This window comes from Agrilus planipennis, unplaced genomic scaffold (assembly GCF_000699045.2).
Source record: "Agrilus planipennis isolate EAB-ADULT unplaced genomic scaffold, Apla_2.0 scaffold1, whole genome shotgun sequence".
NCBI lineage: Eukaryota > Metazoa > Arthropoda > Insecta > Coleoptera > Buprestidae > Agrilus > Agrilus planipennis.
The window spans coordinates 4,054,370-4,078,012 of record NW_020442466.1 but is presented as its reverse complement, the minus strand read 5'-3'; the positions used below and the strand labels follow the sequence as shown (position 1 = coordinate 4,078,012).

The window sequence follows — 23,643 nt, the reverse complement described above, 5'->3', positions numbered from 1 at the left end:
AAAAGAAAACAAATCTTTTAAATATATAGACCCTGACAACATTTCAATCAGTTCAGTTTAATTAAATAATTGCGGGTTTACATTCAGTACCATTTTAGTATCAATTACACAAACTAATACACCACTAGTATATTATTATTTATTTATTGACTGCATGTAGATTTTCCATGATGTTATATATTTTATTTATTTAAATGACACAGAGTGATAAGCGTAGTGAATTGACTCCCGCAAGATATCTCACTAATAATATTGAGATATATACTTTTTACAAATGTTTTTTTTTTAAAAAGCTAATTAACACAATATCCTGCGGAAGCTGATTTACTATGTTTATCTCCCCATGAGCTGCAGATTAAAAAAAAGAAAATGGTACTATACGTAAAAGCTAGTCAATTTAAATTGCGAATGAAAAATGCATTTTTTATAATACTGTACCCTTAGCATGTAGCAGCGCTAGAAGCTTACAACCGTCGAAAATATCACAAAGACAAGACAGAACTGATACCTATCTCGGTATCTTGTCGAGGAAGTCATTCTCGATCACACGATCAATCTTTTCCATTATCGCTCCCACCTTTTTATCCACCTGTCTATCCTGAAACGGCTGGTCTCCATGAATGATCGCATTGCACTCCGTTCGGTGCCTGTTTGAACACAAGCTGAGAGTCTTGAAGAAGCTGTGTAGGTCTTTTAGCTGTGTCACGGCGTTTGCCGTCAAAAGGAGCTCGTTAGGTTTCGTAGGCAACGTTTCGATCTGGGTGTCCGCGAAACGTTGGTCCATCAAATTTGCTATACGAGTCACATGGGGTACAAACGTTGGTGAGTCGAGTGGATTCTGGACCACAATGTGGGCAGAATTATCACCCACAAAGGCCCAACGATACCTAAAAAGCCAGAAATGCGTTTTACTATAATCAAAAGCAAAACTATATACCGAATAAATAAAATGCATACTAAATGAGAGACTACTTACATTTGGAACTGAGGTAGTGCAATGGCAGGTAGGAGAAGAGCGAGATCGAGTAATTTAGCTGTGGCGAGTTGGAGACGTAACCAGTGAGGGTGTCCGAGAGCGTGGAGACCGTTGCTACTGTTAGTGGCCCAACTGGCGTCCAAGGCTGATAATAATTTAATGTGCGAGCTAGAAAAAGATATACAATAATATCTACTGATTATCCATCTTATATTACATATATTCCGAACAAAGGAAAATGCTAAAATGAGAACAAAAAGAAAAATGTGCTTCCTTTCTAGTCTAAAAAAAAAAAATACTATTTTGCTAAGATCTAATAAGTAAGCTACTTGTCGTAAGCAGATTTATGCATGCTTGCAATAGTCTTAAAAGTATTAAAGGAAGACGAAGTAGAAGAACATAGCAAATGATGCTTTTATTTAATCAGCAATCATTCATATTTCTGATAATTACCTGCTATTCGTCCTGAATTGTGAATTAACCAAATCCAGCAAACCGTAAACATACAAACAAATCATATTGTTAGTCAAAATTGCCAATAACTAATTCTGCCTGTACTGATACTTCTGTACCTATAATACATTATCCTTTTTTTCTTAAATTTTATCGTTATTACCTTAACCGACTGTTTAAAAATATCCCCTTACAAAGTAATCAACCATGCACAAATTAATATTAGATAATCAATTTACAAATACTGACCTGAATTCCTCGGTATCAGTAGCAAGTTCTTGTTCAATTTGAAGGAAGACTTGCAACATTTCACTGATGATTATTGGCCATAAAGAGGTCACGTGAATAGGGCTCATTCTGATTAATATTACACGAAAACAGAGAAAAACTTGAGCCTGAATCCCTGGCACATTAAGTCTTAAACTACTTGTTAACTGTTCTGTAACAAAATTATTTCGATTAGAATTGAATTTCAGTTAGAACTAATCCATATATCTACCTTGTATGTCTGCCATGTACTTTGCATACTGATCAACTTCGCTGCAAAATATAACAAAGGCGAGACGTTTCAGCAATTGAGCCTTCTGTTCGTACTCTTGTTCCCGTGACGAAAACAGGTTCAAACTCCCACTTTGGGGCATAGAAACACGACCTAAATAATCATGGGTAATAGTAAAAGTAACAAAAACATTTTACTTTCCTTCTTGATTCACTTACTCATCAGATCCTTGAATGTTGTGTTATCGTGGGTCATTAAGTTGTCCACGATCACCTTCCAATACTTCAAACAGCTCGTGTCCATCTGGAAGAGATTGTTGTCCAGAAGAAGTTCAAAAACGTCCTTCTTCCAAGCTTTTCGGGTGTACTGATAACTGCTCAAACTGGACAGGAGCTTCGAGCAAGCGTTAAAACTGGGCATATTCTTTAAAGTGTGCGTCTTTAAATAGGGCACAATATTACACATAAGAGAGGTCAAGATCGTGTTGACTTTGTCCTTTTCTGACGATCCGAAACAGATGTCCAGAATGGGGGCAAGAATTTCCGATAGAACCTATAAATTAGTGTCAATAGTTTATGCATATAAAAAATAAAAAAAATTACCAATTGTGCCTGTACACTGTAATTTGTGCCTGTCAATATTTCAGGACTCGTACTGTTGAGTCCGTTTGATGACACAGAGTCGTCTTCTTGCTCTTTGACCGCCAGATTCCTTCTGAGCCACGTTGTCTGTTCCAGACAGGATCCACAAACTTGCGATACACATTCTATCAACTGGAAAAAAAAAATTCATTAATTGAAATGACAGGCACTTACAAAAAGACAACGACATGCAAAAATTCGTACCTTTGCCGTAACGTCTTGCAGGTCCTTCTGATCTTTGCGTTCTTCCAAGGGACAACATTTAATCATCAGTTCATGTAAAAGGGCTGCCAGAAGAAATTGAGAGGGAGGACTGAGCGCACATCCTTCTCTTATAAGGGTTAGTAATGAGCTCCAAGCTTCAGAAAGCTGTGTTGCCGAAGCGTTACGCATGTAACTACAAGAAAAAAAAATGCCAAATGTTCTAATAACACATACACAGTTTTGTTATTATCTACGAAAACATAACTAATGATATTTAAAAATCGCAGTTAAATACTATTATAATTTTAACGTACTTTACGAAATAAAAAACAACAGCAATCTACGGAGAAACGTCATATACATACCAGTAGAAAAGTTCTAGAATGGAGACATCGAGGCATATATCAGCACTGAGCCCTTCAGTAGGAGGAGGATATCTTATAACTGCAGTCACTGTTTGGACGAGATTGTCTAAAGGGATCACTCGAATTGCGGAAATTAAATACACCAGATTACTCTGAACAGCGTTAGGCTCGGGCAGGACCTTTTTAATAGAACAAATTCTGTTAATGACTTCAAAATACTACAATAAGATTTAATGTAATGAATTTAATATTATATAATAAATAAATAGACAAATGCTGATAGTTGAAAATATTACTCAACAATTTATTTATTTATTTACCGTCAAAAAAACTGTAAGCAGTAATAAATTAAATTACAAAGAAGAGTGTAATGCTGCAGAGGCAAGACAAATGCCTATTATCTACTAATATAGAAATTATATTTGCTTTAATGTTGCGAATTAAAGGAATTATTACTACTCCACAAGTTTTTTTTTTTTTAAATATAGAATTCGTACTTGTCTAGTAATTTTTCAATAAATAATAAATAAAACTTACGCTTTTAATGTTAGCCAAAGGATTCCTACGTTCGTACCAGGCTACAGCGACGGCTGCTAAGAAACTGGATCCGTGGTGGACTGAAATGGGACTTAGGAACTCCAACAACTGTTGCTTAACCACCTTCGAGTTACCAAGGATGCCGTTGAACTCGCGTTCAAGACTCACAATAGTTTGCCATAGTTTAGCGACACTCGATATAATCCGCGGCATGTGTCCCAAGGTGGTCTTCCTAGCAGTCAAATAATGATCGGAATTTTGTTTGTTGGTACGACTAACATCAGCAGCAGCGGGACTGAAAAACGCATTTACTAGATTTGTAAGTATTTCCCCGGGATTGGGACCGTTCGTCGTTGACAGGTTGTTGTTTCCGTTAGTTCCACTTTTTGGTTGTTGTTGCTGTTGCACCGCCAATTGAGTCGAATCGAGCAGGCAATAGTGGCATATGACAGTCAACAAATTCAACTGAGTGACTGCATAGTCCGGGCATAATTCACCACCTTCAAGATCGTTCGCTTTATTGTAGTTTTCGGATATTTTTTCAATATTGTTGCAAATCTGATGTATGACATTAATGGAGATGGTCTTGAGGTTCTGACGGAAGTATGGGAGACAAGCAGTGACCATGTTACACCAGTTCTCATGAAGATTTTTCATGTTTTGGTGACGAAGTGCGCTCAGAATTGCCGAGAGGAAGATCTGCTGGTCTGGAATAAGAACTGGAGTTTTAAACGATATACTGTCACTAGAAGAGTCTTTCTGAGGCTGCTGGGATTGCTGCTGTTGCACCGACGACGCCTCTTGGACGGGGAAAACATGATACTCCAATATTATTAAGTTTTCAATTAATCTAAACAAAAAAAATATAACGGTATTAAGAACTACGTTATTAACAATGATATAAATGTACCTTAAAGTTTGTACTTGAAAAGCTTCAATGTACTCCGATACGTTTCTATGTGTGTCATAGAGTTGAAATTTGTTGTAGAGCAATGTTTCCTCTGCGAACGTGAGATCTTCGTCAAAACTCCTCACCGACGTTAGTAGACAGTGTAACAGTGTTTTTTGCATTTTACACTTTATCAACATATCAGCTATGTAACTCGAAAAGCCCTTCTTGTTTTCCATAACAATATTAATCAGATGCTTAACGACAATGGAAAGTATTTCCAAACTTATAAGTTGTATTTTTAAGTTTTCGTCGATATCTTCGTCAGTGACTTTAACGGAGTCTAAATTCGGAAAAAAGCTTCTCACATAATACAAACAGACGGAGATAAGAACGTCAAGGAACATGTAACCGCGATAAAAGTTGAGGTGCTCTTGTGGAACGTCGCCTGAGAAACCGAGTCCGAATAAGGATTTCCTATGCCTCGCTAGAAGGTTCAAAAGATCGATTTTTAATGTCTTCAAACCTGTTGTTGCAAGGCATTGAATGAATAGTTGCGGATTTGAAAGGAGGCTGTTTTTGAGAGTGTTAAGAGCATAAATAACGAGGCTTGTTTCAAATGGTTCGTAATAAAGACACAGATGTTTATGAATGGGGAAAACGACCAAATTTTTACCAGCCGGTTCGACTATTTTCGGTTTTAGATCGAAGTCTACATTTTTAATGTTAGTTTTCGGAGCAGACCCCTCTGCAAAGGTTTCACTGGGACAGACTCTGTCGAGAATTTCATTCAGAAGCTCTGTAACTATTGCACGATCGCTGGTTTTGAAGAATTCTTCGGCCGTTGTGCTTATTTCTAATTCGCAGTCGAATTTGTCTGAGTCAGACAGGCAATATGACCAACTATGAACCAGGGCTCCATTTTCCAATTCCTGTTCTTTCTCTGCGTCTATTTTCTCGTCTAAACTGTGCGACTTCGGCAGCTTCGTCCTCGACAAAGGTTTCTCTGCTTCATTTTCTGCTGGTTTTGTGGCACTTTCAGAGATTGACTTATTTGATGTGTAACTCGAATGGGAACCAAAACCTGAATCTCTGTCGCCCTTTTCAAAAGCTTCCCCATTTTTCCCAGAAGAGAGACTTTCACTTGAAGTCTGCTGGGATGATTCGTTAGGGTCAATTTGCGTATAACTTCCATCTACTCCATCTGGATAGATTTCTTTTGATCCTAAAGGATTTATAAAAAGTTTAACGTTCGATTTTACGACTGTGTCTACTCCTGAAATGCCTTCAGAGCCTTTAAAATCCTTGTTCTTTTTCGTTATGATTCCCTCATTTTCTGAAATACTTGCGGTCGTATTAATGGCGCTCATACCCATGGCCTTCCTGTTGGCTTTAGAGAACAAAAAACTCTTCCTTTTCATGGGCTTCGGAATTTTATTACTGGTAGAATGGTAAATGAGATTGCCGTTTATATTGCTTACAGCGAATACCTTTTTTGCATTGATAGTTTCTTCTGTTTCTTCATTTTGCATTTCGGAATCGCTATGTAAATCAGTACCAGTGAAGTTTACATAACGAATAGAAATTCTTGCGGTGCTGGGCATAAGTAGAACTGTAAATATTGGATTAATAAGTCTAGCAATGTCGTTCCTCAGCAAGCAATGTGTTAGGAATGTGTCCGACAGAAGTTTTAAGTTCGGTTTTTTGGTATTCTCCAAGTTATCTAATATTTTTAAAATACACCTGCAATTAAAATAAAAAAAACTCTCAGTCAGTATTTAAAAGATCAATAAAAAAACATATACACCTGTCAAAGTTCCTTGTTTTGTTTTGATTTGGTATGTTAAGGCTCAAATCTCTTCCTAAATGCCACAGTATCGAAAAACGTTTAAAAAAATCAGTTGTAAGGTTATCACTAACTAAATATCTCCCTATGACGTTTTCCACAAAGCATTTTTTATCAAAAATATTGTGTATTTGGTATAAAAGTGTTACGCATAACACTAATTGGTTTTGGTTGGGTGAAAATCTTAAAAGGTCCCATAAAATTTGAGACATGATCTAAAAAAAATTGAAGTCACAAAAAGAATAATATTTGAAGTAACTTACCTCCAAAATAAAGGTGCAGTCTTCTATAAATATCACATGATTGATTTCTAAAATTCCCATGACCAAAACATTGGTATTTTCTTCGCTATTATTGACAATCTTCTGGCTCTTTGTAAGACTGAAATTGTCCAACAATGTACTCATGGCGACGAGCTGAATGTCTTTAGAAGGTTTCTCTGGGTGACAAGCACATGTTATAAGGGCTTTTAACCAATAAGGTATTACTGTTGGGTCTGATTTTTCCGTTGGTAAATTGGGAAATGAAGAAAACTCAGACAATAAATTACAAGCCACAGAAACAACTTGTTCATAATCAGAACATCCCTCAAGCAATTCACCAGACAAATTCGCATCTGACACGTGTGTCCTAATAAGGATATTTTTAGGATTTAAAGGTTCAAAGTCTTTGGGAAGGTCTAAACATTGACTTAAAAGTTTTTCTAGTTCTTCAGTGCGTTTTTCAGAATTCTGTATGAGGCTTTGGAAATAGTCTTCTACATCAATGTCCTGAATGACTTTAGCATGCAAAAACTTCACAAAAAACTTTTTGTAAGTGTCCAAACAACGTGTCACATGTTTACACTCGGTTTTGGTGGGAGAAGGACAAGAAACTGTCTCCACATCGACTGTTAAATCTTTCGAATCGACTGACAAGTTGTCCAAAGTCACAGGGCCATCTTTTTTAAGATCGTACAGTTTAGAACTAGACTTTGATTTCTTATTTTTCGATTTCTTATCTATTTTAGGACTAGTCTTTTTCTTTAACATCTGATTGCTGTTAGAGCGTTCACGGCTTGTTGTATCTACTGTCAATTCATTCTTAGAATAATTTTCGTTTATTTTCGAGTCTGATTTGCTTTTCTCAAGTCTCTGCTTAATTTCGCTAACTTCATTTAATGATTCCTCATCTTCAACAGTAGGACTTTCGAGTTCTCCTGGTTTCATGAAGTTGGTTTCCGGTTCTTTTTCGTTTTTGTTAGGGACACTGGAAGAGGTATCTTTCTTTGACACTTGTGCTACAGTGACTGGTTGGATTTTTTTCAATATTTTTGTACACAATTGTAAGGTCTCCATTATTTCCAGTTTGTTCAGAGCATCTAAATACAATTTCATTGATGTGATAACGTTTATGAAGAGATTAGGTAGAATTTCTGAAGTGTTCTCCGAAAATGTTTCAATGTGAACAACATCCAGGAGAAAATCAGTAAGAGCACAAACCTCTAAAAGACTTGGAGGTCCTGAACCTATTTCATTCACCTGACTGCGGTCTCTTAACATATTTTTTTTCTCCTTAATTTTCCCAATGGCTTCCTCATATAGTTTTCCCAAGTACATCCAAATATAATAGGGTTCTAGAGTGCTGAAGAGTAGATTCGCGTTTTTCACTAATTCTTGACAATTGTTAGTCACAAATTTCTTTGTTAGGACTTTCTCACACCCTTTCAAACTCGAAATGTCCCCATTAAATGAAACACAACGAATCGCGTGATTTTTGTGCTTTTGATAATTAAAACAGGACAGGTAGAGGGCTCTAAATATATCGTAAAGGATCCCGTCTAGAATTACTGGACCTATTTGTGGTTTATCAAGCAACGACGTCAATAAACGGTACGGTTTTATATCTATCGGAACTTCGGTGGAGCTTTGTGACAACGTAATTTTCACTGCTTCAGTGAGGATGTCGTAAGAATAAAGTTCGAAATACGCCTCGACGTGGCTATGACTATCGGGAAGCTCCATTAATTTTTTTATGAGGGGATGTTCAGAATGTAATAGCGATACGTTTATTTCGCTTCCTAACAGCCAAGAATATAATCGCCTGTTAAGGGACATGTCCCTTCTTAAAATACTTGTCAGAGCTGAGGTAACCAGACGTACCATATCGGCATAAAGCAGTTGTGTGTTGTGAATAGGAAAACACGCCATCAAAAGGTCGAGGGCAGATCTCTGGACCAAAACGCTGGAGTCTTGTACAGCCGCACACAATCCTGATACCTAACAAATCCCGGACAAAACAGTTATTAAAATATTACAGAAAATGAAAAAAAAAAAATATTTACCATGACATCTATATCGTTCCCCATTAAATACAGTTGATCCTCCATGGTCAATTTGCGACTGTAATGGGTCAACACGTAACTGATGGCAGGCAAACGTATTGGGCTGTTGCTTCTCACACATTGCCACATACAAGTATAGAACCATTCAGGTCCAACACCTTCACAAACGGCCTCAAGAAGGTTATTGGTTCTATGAAATAATAACGACGTTTATTAAAAAACAATAGGATTGTTTTTTGCTGCAAATTACCTGTCGAAATGGTCTGATCCCGTTTCCAAACCTGGCAAAACACCACTAAGAAATCCGCTTAGAGCCGGTCTCAAACGTTCACGTAGAGGAACGAAATGGGTTTCGTACAATTGCAATAATACGGGCCTTATTGTCATAGCAGCATGGCCCAAAAGTGGAAAAAGACCTTAGAATTAACAACAGAAAAGAAACTATAAATGTTTAAAATTAATGTATTAATGAAGTCAGAAAATAAGAAAACACTTAAAATTATTTATTACTTTTATCATTTTCAGTTATTTAAGTTTTTTAAGGGTTCCAAGTTTTTTATTTTTCATTTATGTAGATCATACCAATTATTTAAAAATAGAATATTATACATTTTCAAAATTCAATGCATCATTTTTTGATGATACAGTTGAATATGACAGTAATTAGAAATAAGTTTTTAATCTAATCTAGTTACATGGCAAAATGAAAATACGGTTAAATCCCTTTAAGAAAACACCTACAACCTTATCAGAAACATGATAAGGCAACATAACTGTCTAGGAATATGGCCATAAATAAATGATTCTATTTTTCATAATCGCCTTATCATTGTTGAAAGAATACAATCGATTTATTTAAGTGTTTTTAAAGGTGATACACTTCAAATAACCCATTTCGGCCTACACCCAAATAAAAAATCATTTGATTTTCTAATGTAATTTTCCTAATAATACAATAAGTACTTCATTTAGAATTAAAGGCACGACTAGTATCAATGACAAATATTAATAGATAGTTTTATTATTGATCCATATAAATGGGTACAAAATAAGTGTTCATCAATAAAATGTGACATTTAAATGTCCATGTGTCCTTGACCCTGAATTGTGTACAATATTTTCTCTCAAGTAAACAATACATTAATAATGATTTAGATAAGTGAATAAAAAGAACACAACAAAAAGACCTTGTGAAAAGATGTAGATAGTTTTATGGTAACTTCTAATTTATCAATAAAAATAAATACTACAATGCTCTGCAAAAAAAACATTTTTACTTTCTGATCAATAACTAATAATAACGTTTAGATAAGCACAGTCTTTATACTTCATTGCAAATCATGTGCCAATTAAAAATGAAAAATACATTACAGTTCATTGAACCAGAGACATATTTTATTCAAATGACTAAAAATATGTATTAAAATTAATCAAAATATAAAAAACATTTCATAAAAATTAGAAATAACTCACCTGCACTATATATANTATATTTTATTTATTTAAATGACACAGAGTGATAAGCGTAGTGAATTGACTCCCGCAAGATATCTCACTAATAATATTGAGATATATACTTTTTACAAATGTTTTTTTTTTAAAAAGCTAATTAACACAATATCCTGCGGAAGCTGATTTACTATGTTTATCTCCCCATGAGCTGCAGATTAAAAAAAAGAAAATGGTACTATACGTAAAAGCTAGTCAATTTAAATTGCGAATGAAAAATGCATTTTTTATAATACTGTACCCTTAGCATGTAGCAGCGCTAGAAGCTTACAACCGTCGAAAATATCACAAAGACAAGACAGAACTGATACCTATCTCGGTATCTTGTCGAGGAAGTCATTCTCGATCACACGATCAATCTTTTCCATTATCGCTCCCACCTTTTTATCCACCTGTCTATCCTGAAACGGCTGGTCTCCATGAATGATCGCATTGCACTCCGTTCGGTGCCTGTTTGAACACAAGCTGAGAGTCTTGAAGAAGCTGTGTAGGTCTTTTAGCTGTGTCACGGCGTTTGCCGTCAAAAGGAGCTCGTTAGGTTTCGTAGGCAACGTTTCGATCTGGGTGTCCGCGAAACGTTGGTCCATCAAATTTGCTATACGAGTCACATGGGGTACAAACGTTGGTGAGTCGAGTGGATTCTGGACCACAATGTGGGCAGAATTATCACCCACAAAGGCCCAACGATACCTAAAAAGCCAGAAATGCGTTTTACTATAATCAAAAGCAAAACTATATACCGAATAAATAAAATGCATACTAAATGAGAGACTACTTACATTTGGAACTGAGGTAGTGCAATGGCAGGTAGGAGAAGAGCGAGATCGAGTAATTTAGCTGTGGCGAGTTGGAGACGTAACCAGTGAGGGTGTCCGAGAGCGTGGAGACCGTTGCTACTGTTAGTGGCCCAACTGGCGTCCAAGGCTGATAATAATTTAATGTGCGAGCTAGAAAAAGATATACAATAATATCTACTGATTATCCATCTTATATTACATATATTCCGAACAAAGGAAAATGCTAAAATGAGAACAAAAAGAAAAATGTGCTTCCTTTCTAGTCTAAAAAAAAAAAATACTATTTTGCTAAGATCTAATAAGTAAGCTACTTGTCGTAAGCAGATTTATGCATGCTTGCAATAGTCTTAAAAGTATTAAAGGAAGACGAAGTAGAAGAACATAGCAAATGATGCTTTTATTTAATCAGCAATCATTCATATTTCTGATAATTACCTGCTATTCGTCCTGAATTGTGAATTAACCAAATCCAGCAAACCGTAAACATACAAACAAATCATATTGTTAGTCAAAATTGCCAATAACTAATTCTGCCTGTACTGATACTTCTGTACCTATAATACATTATCCTTTTTTTCTTAAATTTTATCGTTATTACCTTAACCGACTGTTTAAAAATATCCCCTTACAAAGTAATCAACCATGCACAAATTAATATTAGATAATCAATTTACAAATACTGACCTGAATTCCTCGGTATCAGTAGCAAGTTCTTGTTCAATTTGAAGGAAGACTTGCAACATTTCACTGATGATTATTGGCCATAAAGAGGTCACGTGAATAGGGCTCATTCTGATTAATATTACACGAAAACAGAGAAAAACTTGAGCCTGAATCCCTGGCACATTAAGTCTTAAACTACTTGTTAACTGTTCTGTAACAAAATTATTTCGATTAGAATTGAATTTCAGTTAGAACTAATCCATGTATCTACCTTGTATGTCTGCCATGTACTTTGCATACTGATCAACTTCGCTGCAAAATATAACAAAGGCGAGACGTTTCAGCAATTGAGCCTTCTGTTCGTACTCTTGTTCCCGTGACGAAAACAGGTTCAAACTCCCACTTTGGGGCATAGAAACACGACCTAAATAATCATGGGTAATAGTAAAAGTAACAAAAACATTTTACTTTCCTTCTTGATTCACTTACTCATCAGATCCTTGAATGTTGTGTTATCGTGGGTCATTAAGTTGTCCACGATCACCTTCCAATACTTCAAACAGCTCGTGTCCATCTGGAAGAGATTGTTGTCCAGAAGAAGTTCAAAAACGTCCTTCTTCCAAGCTTTTCGGGTGTACTGATAACTGCTCAAACTGGACAGGAGCTTCGAGCAAGCGTTAAAACTGGGCATATTCTTTAAAGTGTGCGTCTTTAAATAGGGCACAATATTACACATAAGAGAGGTCAAGATCGTGTTGACTTTGTCCTTTTCTGACGATCCGAAACAGATGTCCAGAATGGGGGCAAGAATTTCCGAAAGAACCTATAAATTAGTGTCAATAGTTTATGCATATAAAAAATAAAAAAAATTACCAATTGTGCCTGTACACTGTAATTTGTGCCTGTCAATATTTCAGGACTCGTACTGTTGAGTCCGTTTGATGACACAGAGTCGTCTTCTTGCTCTTTGACCGCCAGATTCCTTCTGAGCCACGTTGTCTGTTCCAGACAGGATCCACAAACTTGCGATACACATTCTATCAACTGGAAAAAAAAAATTCATTAATTGAAATGACAGGCACTTACAAAAAGACAACGACATGCAAAAATTCGTACCTTTGCCGTAACGTCTTGCAGGTCCTTCTGATCTTTGCGTTCTTCCAAGGGACAACATTTAATCATCAGTTCATGTAAAAGGGCTGCCAGAAGAAATTGAGAGGGAGGACTGAGCGCACATCCTTCTCTTATAAGGGTTAGTAATGAGCTCCAAGCTTCAGAAAGCTGTGTTGCCGAAGCGTTACGCATGTAACTACAAGAAAAAAAAATGCCAAATGTTCTAATAACACATACACAGTTTTGTTATTATCTACGAAAACATAACTAATGATATTTAAAAATCGCAGTTAAATACTATTATAATTTTAACGTACTTTACGAAATAAAAAACAACAGCAATCTACGGAGAAACGTCATATACATACCAGTAGAAAAGTTCTAGAATGGAGACATCGAGGCATATATCAGCACTGAGCCCTTCAGTAGGAGGAGGATATCTTATAACTGCAGTCACTGTTTGGNAATTATTTTTACCTTCATACCTAACTAAATTGCATCATGAGTGTCCCCCTATATTGATGATTATTCATAATTAAAAAGAGTCTAACATGTTCCTTTTTTTTCAGTAATTTGGTGCCGGACATTGAACTTCACCATTAAAGTAAGTTGTTTTATAATTTCAACACAAATGTGTATTTAATAAAATACTTCCTACATTATTAGAAGTTTCTTTCTGTACTTTTAAGGCAACTACATTACTTTAATAATATCGTTTTTTAAAACAGAAGTACTTATAAAAATTACTTTATTATTTAGGAAATTAAAAGTTCTAACTGGTGATTTAAAATTTTTCCTTTTCTTGAGGACAACAAACAAAAAAAAATATTTTACATGGGTATATATTTAATTTAATGATAAACCATTTAAAAAGGAATATAAAACACTTACTGACTGATTAATCTTTTCTTAATTCAAAAGTGTCTTCTTTAATTCCATCCTTAGTAATGATGTTAATGTTGACTTTATCACCAGTGTAGATGTCTCTTTCTGCGGCAGAAATGAACACATCCTTTAGCAAAGCCAAAGCTTTTTCTAATGTTAGAGGTGCTGGTGTAACATTCTGCATATTTTTAAGACCAATTTGATTATCCAAAAGCGGCTGAAGTAAAGCTCCAGCAGATCCTCCAGCTTTGTATGTGGCTTTTTCACAATGACCAATAGGGTCATAACTGTAGACACACCCTTTCCCATCAGTATCCAGTCCTGCTAAGATATTAGACACATAATACGGAAAAAATCTTTTATAATACAGCATGGTTGATAACATCTGTGCCACTGCTGGTGTTGCCATAACTTTGTTATGTTCTTGTTCGTACATTTGCATTCTTGCACTTAATATACGAGTGAGAGTTAGGGCGTCGCACCAACAACCTGAACAACCAAGAACGGTGGACTTGGATAATGAAAACAATTTATTCTGATCTCGGGTATAAATTGCAAAACCAGTACTTAGACGAGAATCTGCACCTATGATGACGAAATCATCCCCAGCAATAGCTACCACGCTCCTAAATTTAAGTATTTTTAAAATGTCTTGCAAAAATGCAAATTAGGTTATACTAAACATACCCTCCGTTATCAGCGTAGGGACTAAATTGAAACTGTTTTGGGGTTTCCGTTGCATAGTCTGGATAATAACTGTTTACTTCTGCAGTCATTTTGCAGTACTTTCTGTTGTTCAAATGATAGTAACAAATACTCTTAATTATTCTTAACTGGAAATTCGAATATCACAATGACACTTCAAAAATTACAATTTTCTCATCAGTTATAAAGCCGAAAGATCGAAAATTCCAATAAACAGTAAACGTTTATGTTGGTCATACTCATAGACATACAGTAAACGTCGATGGTCATACTTATCGTTATCTATGGTTATCACTCTCATCTATGATTCTCATTTATGTCATGATCTGTTATATCTTAATCTATTAATTAATTGTCAGTAATCTATGATTGTCATTGTTATTGTTGTGTGATGTGATGTGTTATCTACTGATAGTCTTTTTCATTAAATTAAGTCTTAATTAGTGATCATTATGTATTTTAACTATAATTTTTAGGTTCTTTAAAACTTTTTCGTTTGAAATTATTTTAGGTTAGCCTAAAGAACTTTGAATATTTTTTTAACTTAATGCTTGTTTAGTCTGATTTATTGCATTTTTTAGTCGGAAAGTACAGCCACTATCCGTACCCGAAAGTTTATGACCAATAGATTGCTCGCAAGAAAGCAAATGGTTGTTGATGTCTTACACCCAGGTTTACCTTCTGTTAAAAAAACCGAAATCAGAGAAAAATTAGCTAAAATGTACAAGGTATGATCATTGTAAAATTAACAAAACAAACCGTTTGAATTATTATTTCTGTAGTGTTGCCCTGAATATGTTTATTTTTCAGGTGACACCTGATGTAGTATTTGCGTTTGGGATAAGCACAGTCTTTATACTTCATTGCAAATCATGTGCCAATTAAAAATGAAAAATACATTACAGTTCATTGAACCAGAGACATATTTTATTCAAATGACTAAAAATATGTATTAAAATTAATCAAAATATAAAAAACATTTCATAAAAATTAGAAATAACTCACCTGCACTATATATAAATAGTTCATGTGCAAGTCTATTTGTGCCCATACATTTGAAAATGATATCATAAGTTTCTAATGCTTTAAGATGAACACCTGAAGGCAAAGCTGGATGCATACATTGTGCTAGCCGTTTACTGATTTTTATTCTCCTTGGAATCACTGGAAACTTGGTATATCCTTGCAAAACCTTAAAAGATATACTCCTTAAGACACAAGTCGTTAACTTTTATTGCTTTATAAATCTGAACACAAACCTTATTTAACTTTCCCAGAGCAGAAATTAAATCAGGCCATTCTGAAGTGTATTCAAAACTTTTCAATGCTTTGTCAACTGCAACTACATACATGCGATATTTTGAATCCTTCAGTAATTCATATTCTTCCATTGCTATCGTAGTCATGTTCTTATTTCATATTTTTACTCCATCAATAACTTCTTTGGTTGACCCAGGAGGTATTTCTATTGCTTTAAAATCATATGATTTAAGTCCATGGCACAAACATTTGAAGAACAAAAATACATACGGGACAATGGAACATATATTACTAACACTACATTTCTGGACGATTAATGACAAACTTTAATGTAGATTAACAAAGTAAACATCTTTTATGATAACTGCTTCCACAAGTCATAAGTCATAACAATTAGTACTTCCTAATACACTTCGTACGATAAAAAAACTATATTCACATCACCACAGTAGCAAAAAAATTTTAATTACTAATACTAATCTTCACTGTATCAATTATCGCAAACTACAACATCAGAAAAATGCAAAACTATTTGCCATATATTTGCAATAAATTTATCATTTTATATGTCAAACTAATTGGCAAATTGGCAGCTCCTAGCAATTGATAATCATTTAGCCCCGTGTCTTTATTTCGTAAATTAAAAACATTTAATAGCTTTTATCTATATTTTTTCAATTAAATTCTATAATGGCTTCTTTGTGTATTTATAAGACTCTAGTATGTACCTAGTTTAAATGAAAATAAAAAAAATATATTCATTTCTGAATATTTTCACTATTATCGAATATTTAACCACATCCATGTTGCTCTACCCTTACTAAAAGCTAAACATAACCCTACTTACAAAGTAAGTCAAAATGGACTCGGAAAAGGTAGAAGAATTAATAAATTACTTTAAAACCCACAATAAATCAAAAGAATATTTAGGTCACACTGCCAAGGTGCATTCTGTGGGTTGGAGTTGTGATGGAAAACGTTTGGCGTCAGGCTCCTTTGACAAGTCAGTCTGCATTTATCTGTTAGAACGGGACCGATTGAATAAAGAAGTTGTATTTAAGGGTCATGGGGGTTCGGTTGACCAGCTTTGCTGGCACCAATCGCACCCAGACTTGTTAAGCACAGCCAGTGGAGATAAATCAGTAAGAATATGGGACGTAAGAGTGCAAAAGAGTATTGCTGCTATAAACACAAAAGGGGAAAATATAAACATAACGTGGGCACCAAACGGTGAAACGATAGCAGTGGGTAATAAAGAAGACCTGGTGACATTTATTGATGCCAAGACTCATAAAATAAGAAGTGAAGAACAGTACAATTTTGAGGTGAATGAAATATCATGGAACAATACTAGTGATCTGTTCTTTTTAACAAATGGTCAAGGGTGTATACATATACTCAGTTATCCCGATTTAGAAATTCAACATGTGTTAAAGGCCCACCCAGGTACATGTATATGTATAGAATTTGACCCAACGGGAAGATACTTTGCAACTGGCAGTGCCGATGCGCTGGTTTCTTTGTGGGATATTGACGAATTAGCTTGTCAACGTGTTTTTACGAGAATGGATTGGCCAGTGCGGACGATATCATTTAGTCATGATGGTCAGTTACTGGCATCGGCATCTGAAGACCTAATTATTGATATTGCTTATGTGGAAACTGGTGATAAGATTGCAGACGTGTCTGTGGATGCAGCCACTTTTACGGTAGCTTGGCATCCTTCAATGTATCTTTTAGCATATGCATGTGATGACAAAGACTCTTATGATAGAAAGAGGGATGCAGGAAGTCTTAAAGTTTGGGGCTTTCCATCAGATTAAAGACTTAATTCTATTTTGTGTAATTATGAAGTTTAATTTAATTATTCTTATGTACCTTTAAGGTCTTTAATATATTATTTCTATGAACGTTTTGCAGTTATAATTTACACAAAAGGGAATAAAAAAAACTATTGTGACTAAAAAGTGCAGAAAATATATTACTATTATACAAGGAACAAATCCAATAATATAGACATATTTTATCAAGAAATATTTGATAAATATTGTAAGTTTCGCTGTATAATGTGATAAGTACATTATTAATACATGCATAAAATTGCTATAAATTTTTAATATTTTAAATTTCTTCGAACTTTGAGGCACTTAATATACATAGTTTTAAAGCTTTTGTCTTTCAATAAAGTGATAAAGCTATTCATTTACAGTGAAAATTATTGCAAATATCTTTAAGTTTAAGATTAATGGCACGGAATAGAGGGGCATTATTTTGTACAGTCTTCGTAATTTTGTAAATAATTTAAAAAGTAAATACATACGTGTATTAGTTACAATTTTGGAATATTGGATTTTATTTTTCTTTAAATTACATTTAAATTTTTTTAATTTTAAAACCAAATGCGTGCTTTCAAAAAGACTATAATAAAATCAAAAGCTTTTCTAGAGATATGCAACATTAGAAAAAATTACTTAATAAAAAAATAATACTGGCTAAATCGTTGTAAGTAAGTTTTGGCCTTTTAGTTGCCTCTAAAATACGTTTTGATATCAATTTAAGTTTGAGAAATGGAATTATATTTGGACCGTTTGCACTTACAGCAAACTGACTTATAAAAGATAATAAAAGCGATGAAAATTGAGAAAATCAAATAAAGAAGTAGTGGAACAAACCGTGAATGAGACCACAGCACTGTATATTGTAACTTATTGTCGTCTGAAAGAAAACAACTTTTTCTCTACTAATCAACTAAGTCATAGTCAGCCAGTTTAAATAATCAATTAACCTGCTGATAGTTCTTTAAAAAAAATTAAAAAAATATAAAGAATAATTACCTATTATTGCATAGCCATAGCCTATTTTAGCGGTTCCCATTCTGTAAGAACAAGATGGCACGAGGATGTCGTAGATACTTTGGTCTCCTAGCACGCACTCGAAAATCCCACTGTCACCATCAAGAGGAGTTATATGCCTTTCATTTCGTAGTGAATTATCTACTGCTATCACCATTGATTCATGATTGTGGCCAGAAAAAACCAAATGTGGTTGTAATTTCGAAAGGACCTAAATAAAGATATTTAATAAATTTTGTTAGTTTTGTTGCATAAGTACATTATTAATACATTTAAAATGTTGATTAATTCTTACAATTAGTAATAATCTTTCTTTTTTTAGAAAAGACCTAAAATGAGATATTTTCACAAAAAACAAATCAAAATACATCTACAAAGTTACCATCCTTAACTAACATTGTAATATTAAAATTTTCAATTACCATACATACCTTTTCTGAAAAAGTGCTTGGAGTAAAAAGAACACTTATATGACTCAATCCCATAATAATACGGCTTGTATTGTAAAAGTCCCTTTTGTCATAAAACACTGGAATTGTTCTTGTCAACATGTTGATTTTATAAAATTCCAAATTATTAAATCCTATAATATCTGGTTGTAAAAACGCTTTTTCAAATCTTTTTATCTTATAATCTGTTAAAAAGTCATTTCCTTCTCCTCCTATGTCATTGTCTCCTGGTATCCAAATATGCTAAAAATTAACTAATGTAAACATTCACACATTCATTGTTTTGTTTAAAAAAAATTACCTTAACATTTGCTGAAGGACCACTAAGAAATATATCAAATAATCTTCTTAAGTATGTTTTGTACTCAGCTTCTGTAGCAATTGAACCTTCATCAAATAAGTCACCTAGAAATATGACCACATCAGGTTGAGTAAATTCGAAGGCATAAGAATATGTTCTAGCCAGAAACCTGAAATGTATTAACTTTAAAATACACACAAATAGCAACATATGTTTTGTACGCACATGTCACTGTCAAATATGGAAAGAGGAGTTATTAGATGAAATATTTCATTTCGTAAACCTATCAATTGCGGATCTGCCACTAGTAAAAGTTTTGTACATCTTTTACTCTTACACTGATTAAGTTGAAGCCAACTCAATGAATTCAACTTATAGCTCAGAATTTCCATTAAACACATTAGCAGAAGTATAAACAACACAACTGCGAGCCATTTTACTTGAATAATACGTCTGAAATTTGATTGCAAATCAGTATTAGCGTTTTGTATGGAAATCATTGTGTGGTACTTACTTTACTACCATAACGAGCAATTATTTTATGAACTGCCATTAAACAGAAACCATACGCCTACTTTTTGTAACTAAATATGAAACTACAACTTTTACTGAATAATAAAAACTAAATTAATAAGAATACGAAATGAATAAAATAATAATTAATAACTTGGTTATGTTTATAGGTTATGATCATAGATGCTGTGATTGCCATCATAGATAATTACCATAAACATTACAATCATAGATATTGCAAAAATCCTAGAAATTTAACCATAGAAAATTGACAGAACAGGAAGTGCCTAAAGACTATCCAACGGAATGAGTTCCCTTCTAAATTATTTACTGTAAACATGTGTAATGTATTTAAAAGTTACACTAATTTGAAATATTAGAAAATTTATTCAAAACTGCATACAAATACACAAGGATTTCAATTATCTAAATATTCCTATAAAAATGTAAAAATATGGGGTATATTGCATTACAAATGCTATATTTGGAATAGTTTGTCATGATACTTATGTATACACTTATATTAACTATTCACAAAAATGGGCAGCAATTTTATCACATGCTTATTAAAGATAAATATTCATTACTTTTTGTGACATAATATGTACGCATACTAATTACACTATTTATTAAAAGCTCCTTACTTAATTAAACAAAAAATTCAAACCATTTGGTACTCACATACTCTTTTAAATATAACAAAAATATTTACCTACTTTAAAAAAAATTCTATAGAATTCAAAAAATAATTAGAAAGAATTAATATGTGACTGTATATATGGCAAAGATTAATGCTAATAATCAATCATTTTTTGATAATTAATTTGTTCATTTACCAGAACTTGCTTTCACACAAGATTATATTTATAACTGAAATAATTGGATAAAAATTACTAAAGCAGTAGAATAAATATAAGTACATTAATAAATGAGCAAAAAGTTGATTGAATTGACACATACATCACTATCATTTAAATATGTACTGATAAGAAAATTATTACTGATTAATTTAGTAAGCATGAACACATTTTGTATCTTAAAAAGCATTAACATTTTCCTAAAAAAGGCTTACCACTTATCAAAACAAAAAATGTAATCAACAAACACATCACCAATAAGTGTAGAAATCTTTTGTTTCTTATCCATCTAAATTGAAATGATAATTTATACTGGAATAGAGATCAAGATAACTTAATTTTTAAGTTATTTAATTGCAATATTTTTATTTTGATAATTTTAACGAGCCTATCCGTTTTTGGTGAATTTGACGAGCCTTGTTAACATACTAGTGATGCACGGTATTTGCTTTTGTCTATGCATGTAAGGCACATCAGGTGTGTTGCTTTCATAATCAAGAGCAACCCTTTGACAAACAAACGTAAGAAGTGTCAGCATGTCGTATTGAAAACCGTTTTTCTCTAATTCCTCACAAAGGGCTTGAATAAACCAGGAACCCCGAGTTGTATTTCTCCATGAATAATAACCTATTTTTTTTTTTTTATTAAGTGATACCAATATTTGAGTTGTAAAAAAAGGGAAATGAAATTTGGATCTTGGGAAAGGAAAATTGATAAACAAATAAATAAAAAAAATACCTGGCACAGTAGAATAAGCAATTAAAAAGTCAGCTTGAAGTGGGATCCTGTATGAACTGGAACCATGACCATCTGTTTCTGTCCTGGACAGGGTTACACCTCCATCCAATCTATCCCCTTGGCAGGCTTGGATAAAGAACATTTTAGGTTTACCTATCAAAAATTAATCATTACATTTTTTAATTAACACTTTTCACGTAATAAAATACCTGCAAGACTTGGACACCTATCTGCAGTAAAAGATGTCCACAGTGAATCAGGCTTGTAGGGTGTATCCTTGGCAAATAATATTCCCAATTCTCCATGAGACAAAACAGCCATAAGAAAGCAGTCAGAATCTGAATGATCATATTGGCTGGAAAGTAGGGAAACTTTTTCCCTTATATCTTTGTAACACATATCATGATAAACTTCCACCTTGAACCCAATGCATTTCAGGAGATTTGCAAAAGATTCACAATCTACTTTAGTTCCATTTCGCTGTTTCAAACTTGAAATCTCAAAATGTTCATGATTGAATATAACAGCTAGACCACGATTTTTGTGATCCATCTTATAATAAGGTGCATTTCTTTCTGCGGGCATAGCAGCTACAGGAGGTTGGTACATGTGCCTAAATAAATAATGCGTAATTACTAAACTGAATATAAATGCGAAACCATATTTCTACCTATTGTTACCTAGGGCATCATATTCATCATTAGATTTAAAACCATTTTCAGTATTCTTGGTTTCAATCGAAGCCATTTTCCTGTTTGCTCACTGACTAATTCACTAAAACACTTTACTATATCTAAATAAATCAAATATTATATCTAATCTATAACAAAGGAAACTTATCAACAATAACTAACCTCTTTTTTTAACCTTTTAACGTTCCATGAAAACACGACTGTGGCTACATATACATCAAAAGGAATTAAAATAAAAATAAAAAAAATGTTTAAAAATTAGGGTATATATGTAAATAATATAATAAAACTGCGATATTTTTAGTATCTTGTGGTAAAAATAGTTTTAATCTATATAATTCTAATAGTTTTAATCTTAATTTTTAACATATAGGTACTGATACATTCCCATAGACTCGAATTTTTTCGGTCTTTTGGAAGTTTAGTGATTGTTGTGCACGGCGGTACCGTAGCAAAAGTATTTCAAGATGGTATGTTTTAAAATAAATCTTTAAATATTTTATTCATCATCACTATTTTTCATTAAATTAAGTCTTAATTAGTGATCATTATGTATTTTAACTATAATTTTTAGGTTCTTTAAAACTTTTTCGTTTGAAATTATTTTAGGTTAGCCTAAAGAACTTTGAATATTTTTTTAACTTAATGCTTGTTTAGTCTGATTTATTGCATTTTTTAGTCGGAAAGTACAGCCACTATCCGTACCCGAAAGTTTATGACCAATAGATTGCTCGCAAGGAAGCAAATGGTTGTTGATGTCTTACACCCAGGTTTACCTTCTGTTAAAAAAACCGAAATCAGAGAAAAATTAGCTAAAATGTACAAGGTATGATCATTGTAAAATTAACAAAACAAACCGTTTGAATTATTATTTCTGTAGTGTTGCCCTGAATATGTTTATTTTTCAGGTGACACCTGATGTAGTATTTGCGTTTGGTTTCCGTACAAATTTTGGTGGTGGCAAATCTACTGGATTCGCCCTTATTTATGATACTTTAGATTTCGCCAAGAAATTTGAACCTAGGTACAGGTTACAAAGGCATGGACTTTACGAAAAGAAACAGCAGACACGTAAACAGCGCAAAGAAAGGAAAAATAGGATGAAGAAAGTTAGAGGTACAAAGAAAGCTAAAGTAGGAGCTGCATCAAAGAAGGTAAACAAAAAAGTTATTACTTATTACTAAATATGCAAAAAAAATTGAAGGCAAGAGATAACATATTTTAAAGTAGCTATTTATGTTTTTCAGGGGAGAAAATAAGTTGATTTTCCACAGTTTAGGTATTTTAGTTTGTCCCCTTTCATGATACAGTTTTACAGATTTAATATAAAAAAAACTTTCTTTCCTTATTAATAATTTAACAATCTATTATTTATAATGATTTCCAGTTAATTATTTTTACCTTCATACCTAACTAAATTGCATCATGAGTGTCCCCCTATATTGATGATTATTCATAATTAAAAAGAGTCTAACATGTTCCTTTTTTTTTCAGTAATTTGGTGCCAGACATTGAACTTCACCATTAAAATAAGTTGTTTTATAATTTCAACACAAATGTGTATTTAATAAAATAC

At 33.4% G+C, this 23,643-nt stretch overlaps 6 protein-coding genes and 1 long non-coding RNA gene across 11 annotated transcripts in view; 3 read left to right on the top strand and 4 right to left on the bottom strand.

Moving 5' to 3' along the window:
- Positions 1-6: 6 nt before the first annotated feature.
- On the bottom strand, positions 7-16,237 carry LOC108733031 (protein dopey-1 homolog). 2 transcript variants are annotated; one of them, XM_025981074.1, is made up of 18 exons: positions 15,936-16,237; positions 15,665-15,876; positions 15,411-15,597; positions 8,984-9,149; positions 8,734-8,923; positions 6,674-8,668; positions 6,372-6,625; positions 4,586-6,307; positions 3,676-4,525; positions 3,139-3,317; positions 2,774-2,966; positions 2,531-2,701; positions 2,147-2,480; positions 1,929-2,081; positions 1,679-1,868; positions 1,430-1,441; positions 977-1,144; positions 7-887 (listed from the first exon to the last, which is right to left on the bottom strand). In XM_025981074.1, the coding sequence occupies exons 2-18, from the start codon at positions 15,809-15,811 to the stop codon at positions 509-511; spliced, it is 7,290 nt and encodes a 2,429-aa protein (XP_025836859.1). In that variant the 5' UTR covers positions 15,812-15,876; positions 15,936-16,237; the 3' UTR covers positions 7-508. The 2 variants fall into 2 exon arrangements, with proteins under 2 accessions (XP_025836859.1, XP_025836860.1); XM_025981075.1 differs by lacking the exon at positions 1,430-1,441.
- On the bottom strand, positions 13,640-14,605 carry LOC108734098 (proteasome subunit beta type-1). Its single transcript, XM_018465501.2, has 2 exons — positions 14,388-14,605; positions 13,640-14,326 (listed from the first exon to the last, which is right to left on the bottom strand). Exons 1-2 carry the CDS (start codon positions 14,474-14,476, stop codon positions 13,714-13,716), a joined length of 702 nt encoding a protein of 233 aa, XP_018321003.1. The 5' UTR covers positions 14,477-14,605; the 3' UTR covers positions 13,640-13,713.
- On the top strand, positions 14,902-15,254 carry LOC112906619. The gene is made up of 3 exons (XR_003232463.1): positions 14,902-14,916; positions 14,965-15,133; positions 15,216-15,254. It is a non-coding gene; the product is annotated as an uncharacterized LOC112906619 (long non-coding RNA).
- Positions 16,238-16,475: 238 nt separating the features above from the next.
- Positions 16,476-17,575, top strand: LOC108733847 (THO complex subunit 3). The gene has a single exon (XM_018465189.2). It carries the CDS (start codon positions 16,526-16,528, stop codon positions 17,486-17,488), a length of 963 nt encoding a protein of 320 aa, XP_018320691.1. The 5' UTR covers positions 16,476-16,525; the 3' UTR covers positions 17,489-17,575.
- A 44-nt stretch (positions 17,576-17,619) lies between these two features.
- On the bottom strand, positions 17,620-19,989 carry LOC108733839. The gene is made up of 6 exons (XM_018465177.2): positions 19,782-19,989; positions 19,493-19,720; positions 19,268-19,436; positions 18,949-19,209; positions 18,500-18,728; positions 17,620-18,380 (listed from the first exon to the last, which is right to left on the bottom strand). Exons 1-6 carry the CDS (start codon positions 19,790-19,792, stop codon positions 18,220-18,222), a joined length of 1,059 nt encoding a protein of 352 aa, XP_018320679.1. The 5' UTR covers positions 19,793-19,989; the 3' UTR covers positions 17,620-18,219.
- Positions 19,990-20,147: 158 nt separating this feature from the next.
- On the bottom strand, positions 20,148-22,240 carry LOC108733855 (caspase-1). 2 transcript variants are annotated; one of them, XM_018465197.2, is made up of 4 exons: positions 22,046-22,240; positions 21,585-21,988; positions 21,376-21,528; positions 20,148-21,264 (listed from the first exon to the last, which is right to left on the bottom strand). In XM_018465197.2, exons 1-4 carry the CDS (start codon positions 22,120-22,122, stop codon positions 21,026-21,028), a joined length of 873 nt encoding a protein of 290 aa, XP_018320699.1. In that variant the 5' UTR covers positions 22,123-22,240; the 3' UTR covers positions 20,148-21,025. The 2 variants fall into 2 exon arrangements, with proteins under 2 accessions (XP_018320699.1, XP_018320704.1); XM_018465202.2 differs by having other exon boundaries at positions 22,056-22,148.
- Positions 22,241-22,425: 185 nt separating this feature from the next.
- The window catches only part of LOC112906647 (40S ribosomal protein S24), a 2,483-nt gene continuing 1,265 nt past the window's right edge, over positions 22,426-23,643 (top strand). The window contains exons 1-4 of one of the 3 annotated variants that reach the window (XM_025981189.1): positions 22,426-22,537; positions 22,747-22,893; positions 22,976-23,221; positions 23,562-23,604. In XM_025981189.1, coding sequence (XP_025836974.1) covers positions 22,535-22,537; positions 22,747-22,893; positions 22,976-23,221; positions 23,562-23,564 — 399 coding nt within the window. In that variant the 5' untranslated portion in view covers positions 22,426-22,534 and the 3' untranslated portion in view covers positions 23,565-23,604. Of the gene's footprint in view, positions 22,538-22,746; positions 22,894-22,975; positions 23,222-23,314; positions 23,342-23,561; positions 23,605-23,643 lie in introns of those variants that run through there. The other 2 variants (XM_025981188.1, XM_025981190.1) reach the window with 2 other exon arrangements.

Bases quoted from the DNA above. Each gene is read 5' to 3' on its own strand.
- LOC108733031 (XM_025981074.1), bottom strand. From the start codon at position 15,811: ATGACTACGATAGCAATGGAAGAATATGAATTACTGAAGGATTCAAAA. The intron at 8,669-8,733 runs GTAAATATTTTT...GGGATTTGTTAG, and splicing joins GGAACGATATAGATGTCATG to GTATCAGGATTGTGTGCGGC. The intron at 4,526-4,585 runs GTACATTTATAT...TTTTTTGTTTAG, and splicing joins TTTCAAGTACAAACTTTAAG to ATTAATTGAAAACTTAATAA.
- LOC108733839 (XM_018465177.2), bottom strand. The intron at 19,437-19,492 runs GTGCGTACAAAA...AATACATTTCAG, and splicing joins TCCATATTTGACAGTGACAT to GTTTCTGGCTAGAACATATT. The intron at 19,210-19,267 runs GTAATTTTTTTT...GTTAATTTTTAG, and splicing joins GTCCTTCAGCAAATGTTAAG to CATATTTGGATACCAGGAGA.
- LOC108733855 (XM_018465197.2), bottom strand. From the start codon at position 22,122: ATGGCTTCGATTGAAACCAAGAATACTGAAAATGGTTTTAAATCTAAT. The intron at 21,989-22,045 runs GTAGAAATATGG...TTATTTATTTAG, and splicing joins GATGCCCTAGGTAACAATAG to GCACATGTACCAACCTCCTG. The intron at 21,265-21,375 runs GTATTTTTTTTA...AAAAAAAAATAG, and splicing joins TGCTTATTCTACTGTGCCAG to GTTATTATTCATGGAGAAAT.
- LOC108734098 (XM_018465501.2), bottom strand. From the start codon at position 14,476: ATGACTGCAGAAGTAAACAGTTATTATCCAGACTATGCAACGGAAACC. The intron at 14,327-14,387 runs GTATGTTTAGTA...ACTTAAATTTAG, and splicing joins CCCTACGCTGATAACGGAGG to GAGCGTGGTAGCTATTGCTG.
- LOC108733847 (XM_018465189.2), top strand. From the start codon at position 16,526: ATGGACTCGGAAAAGGTAGAAGAATTAATAAATTACTTTAAAACCCAC.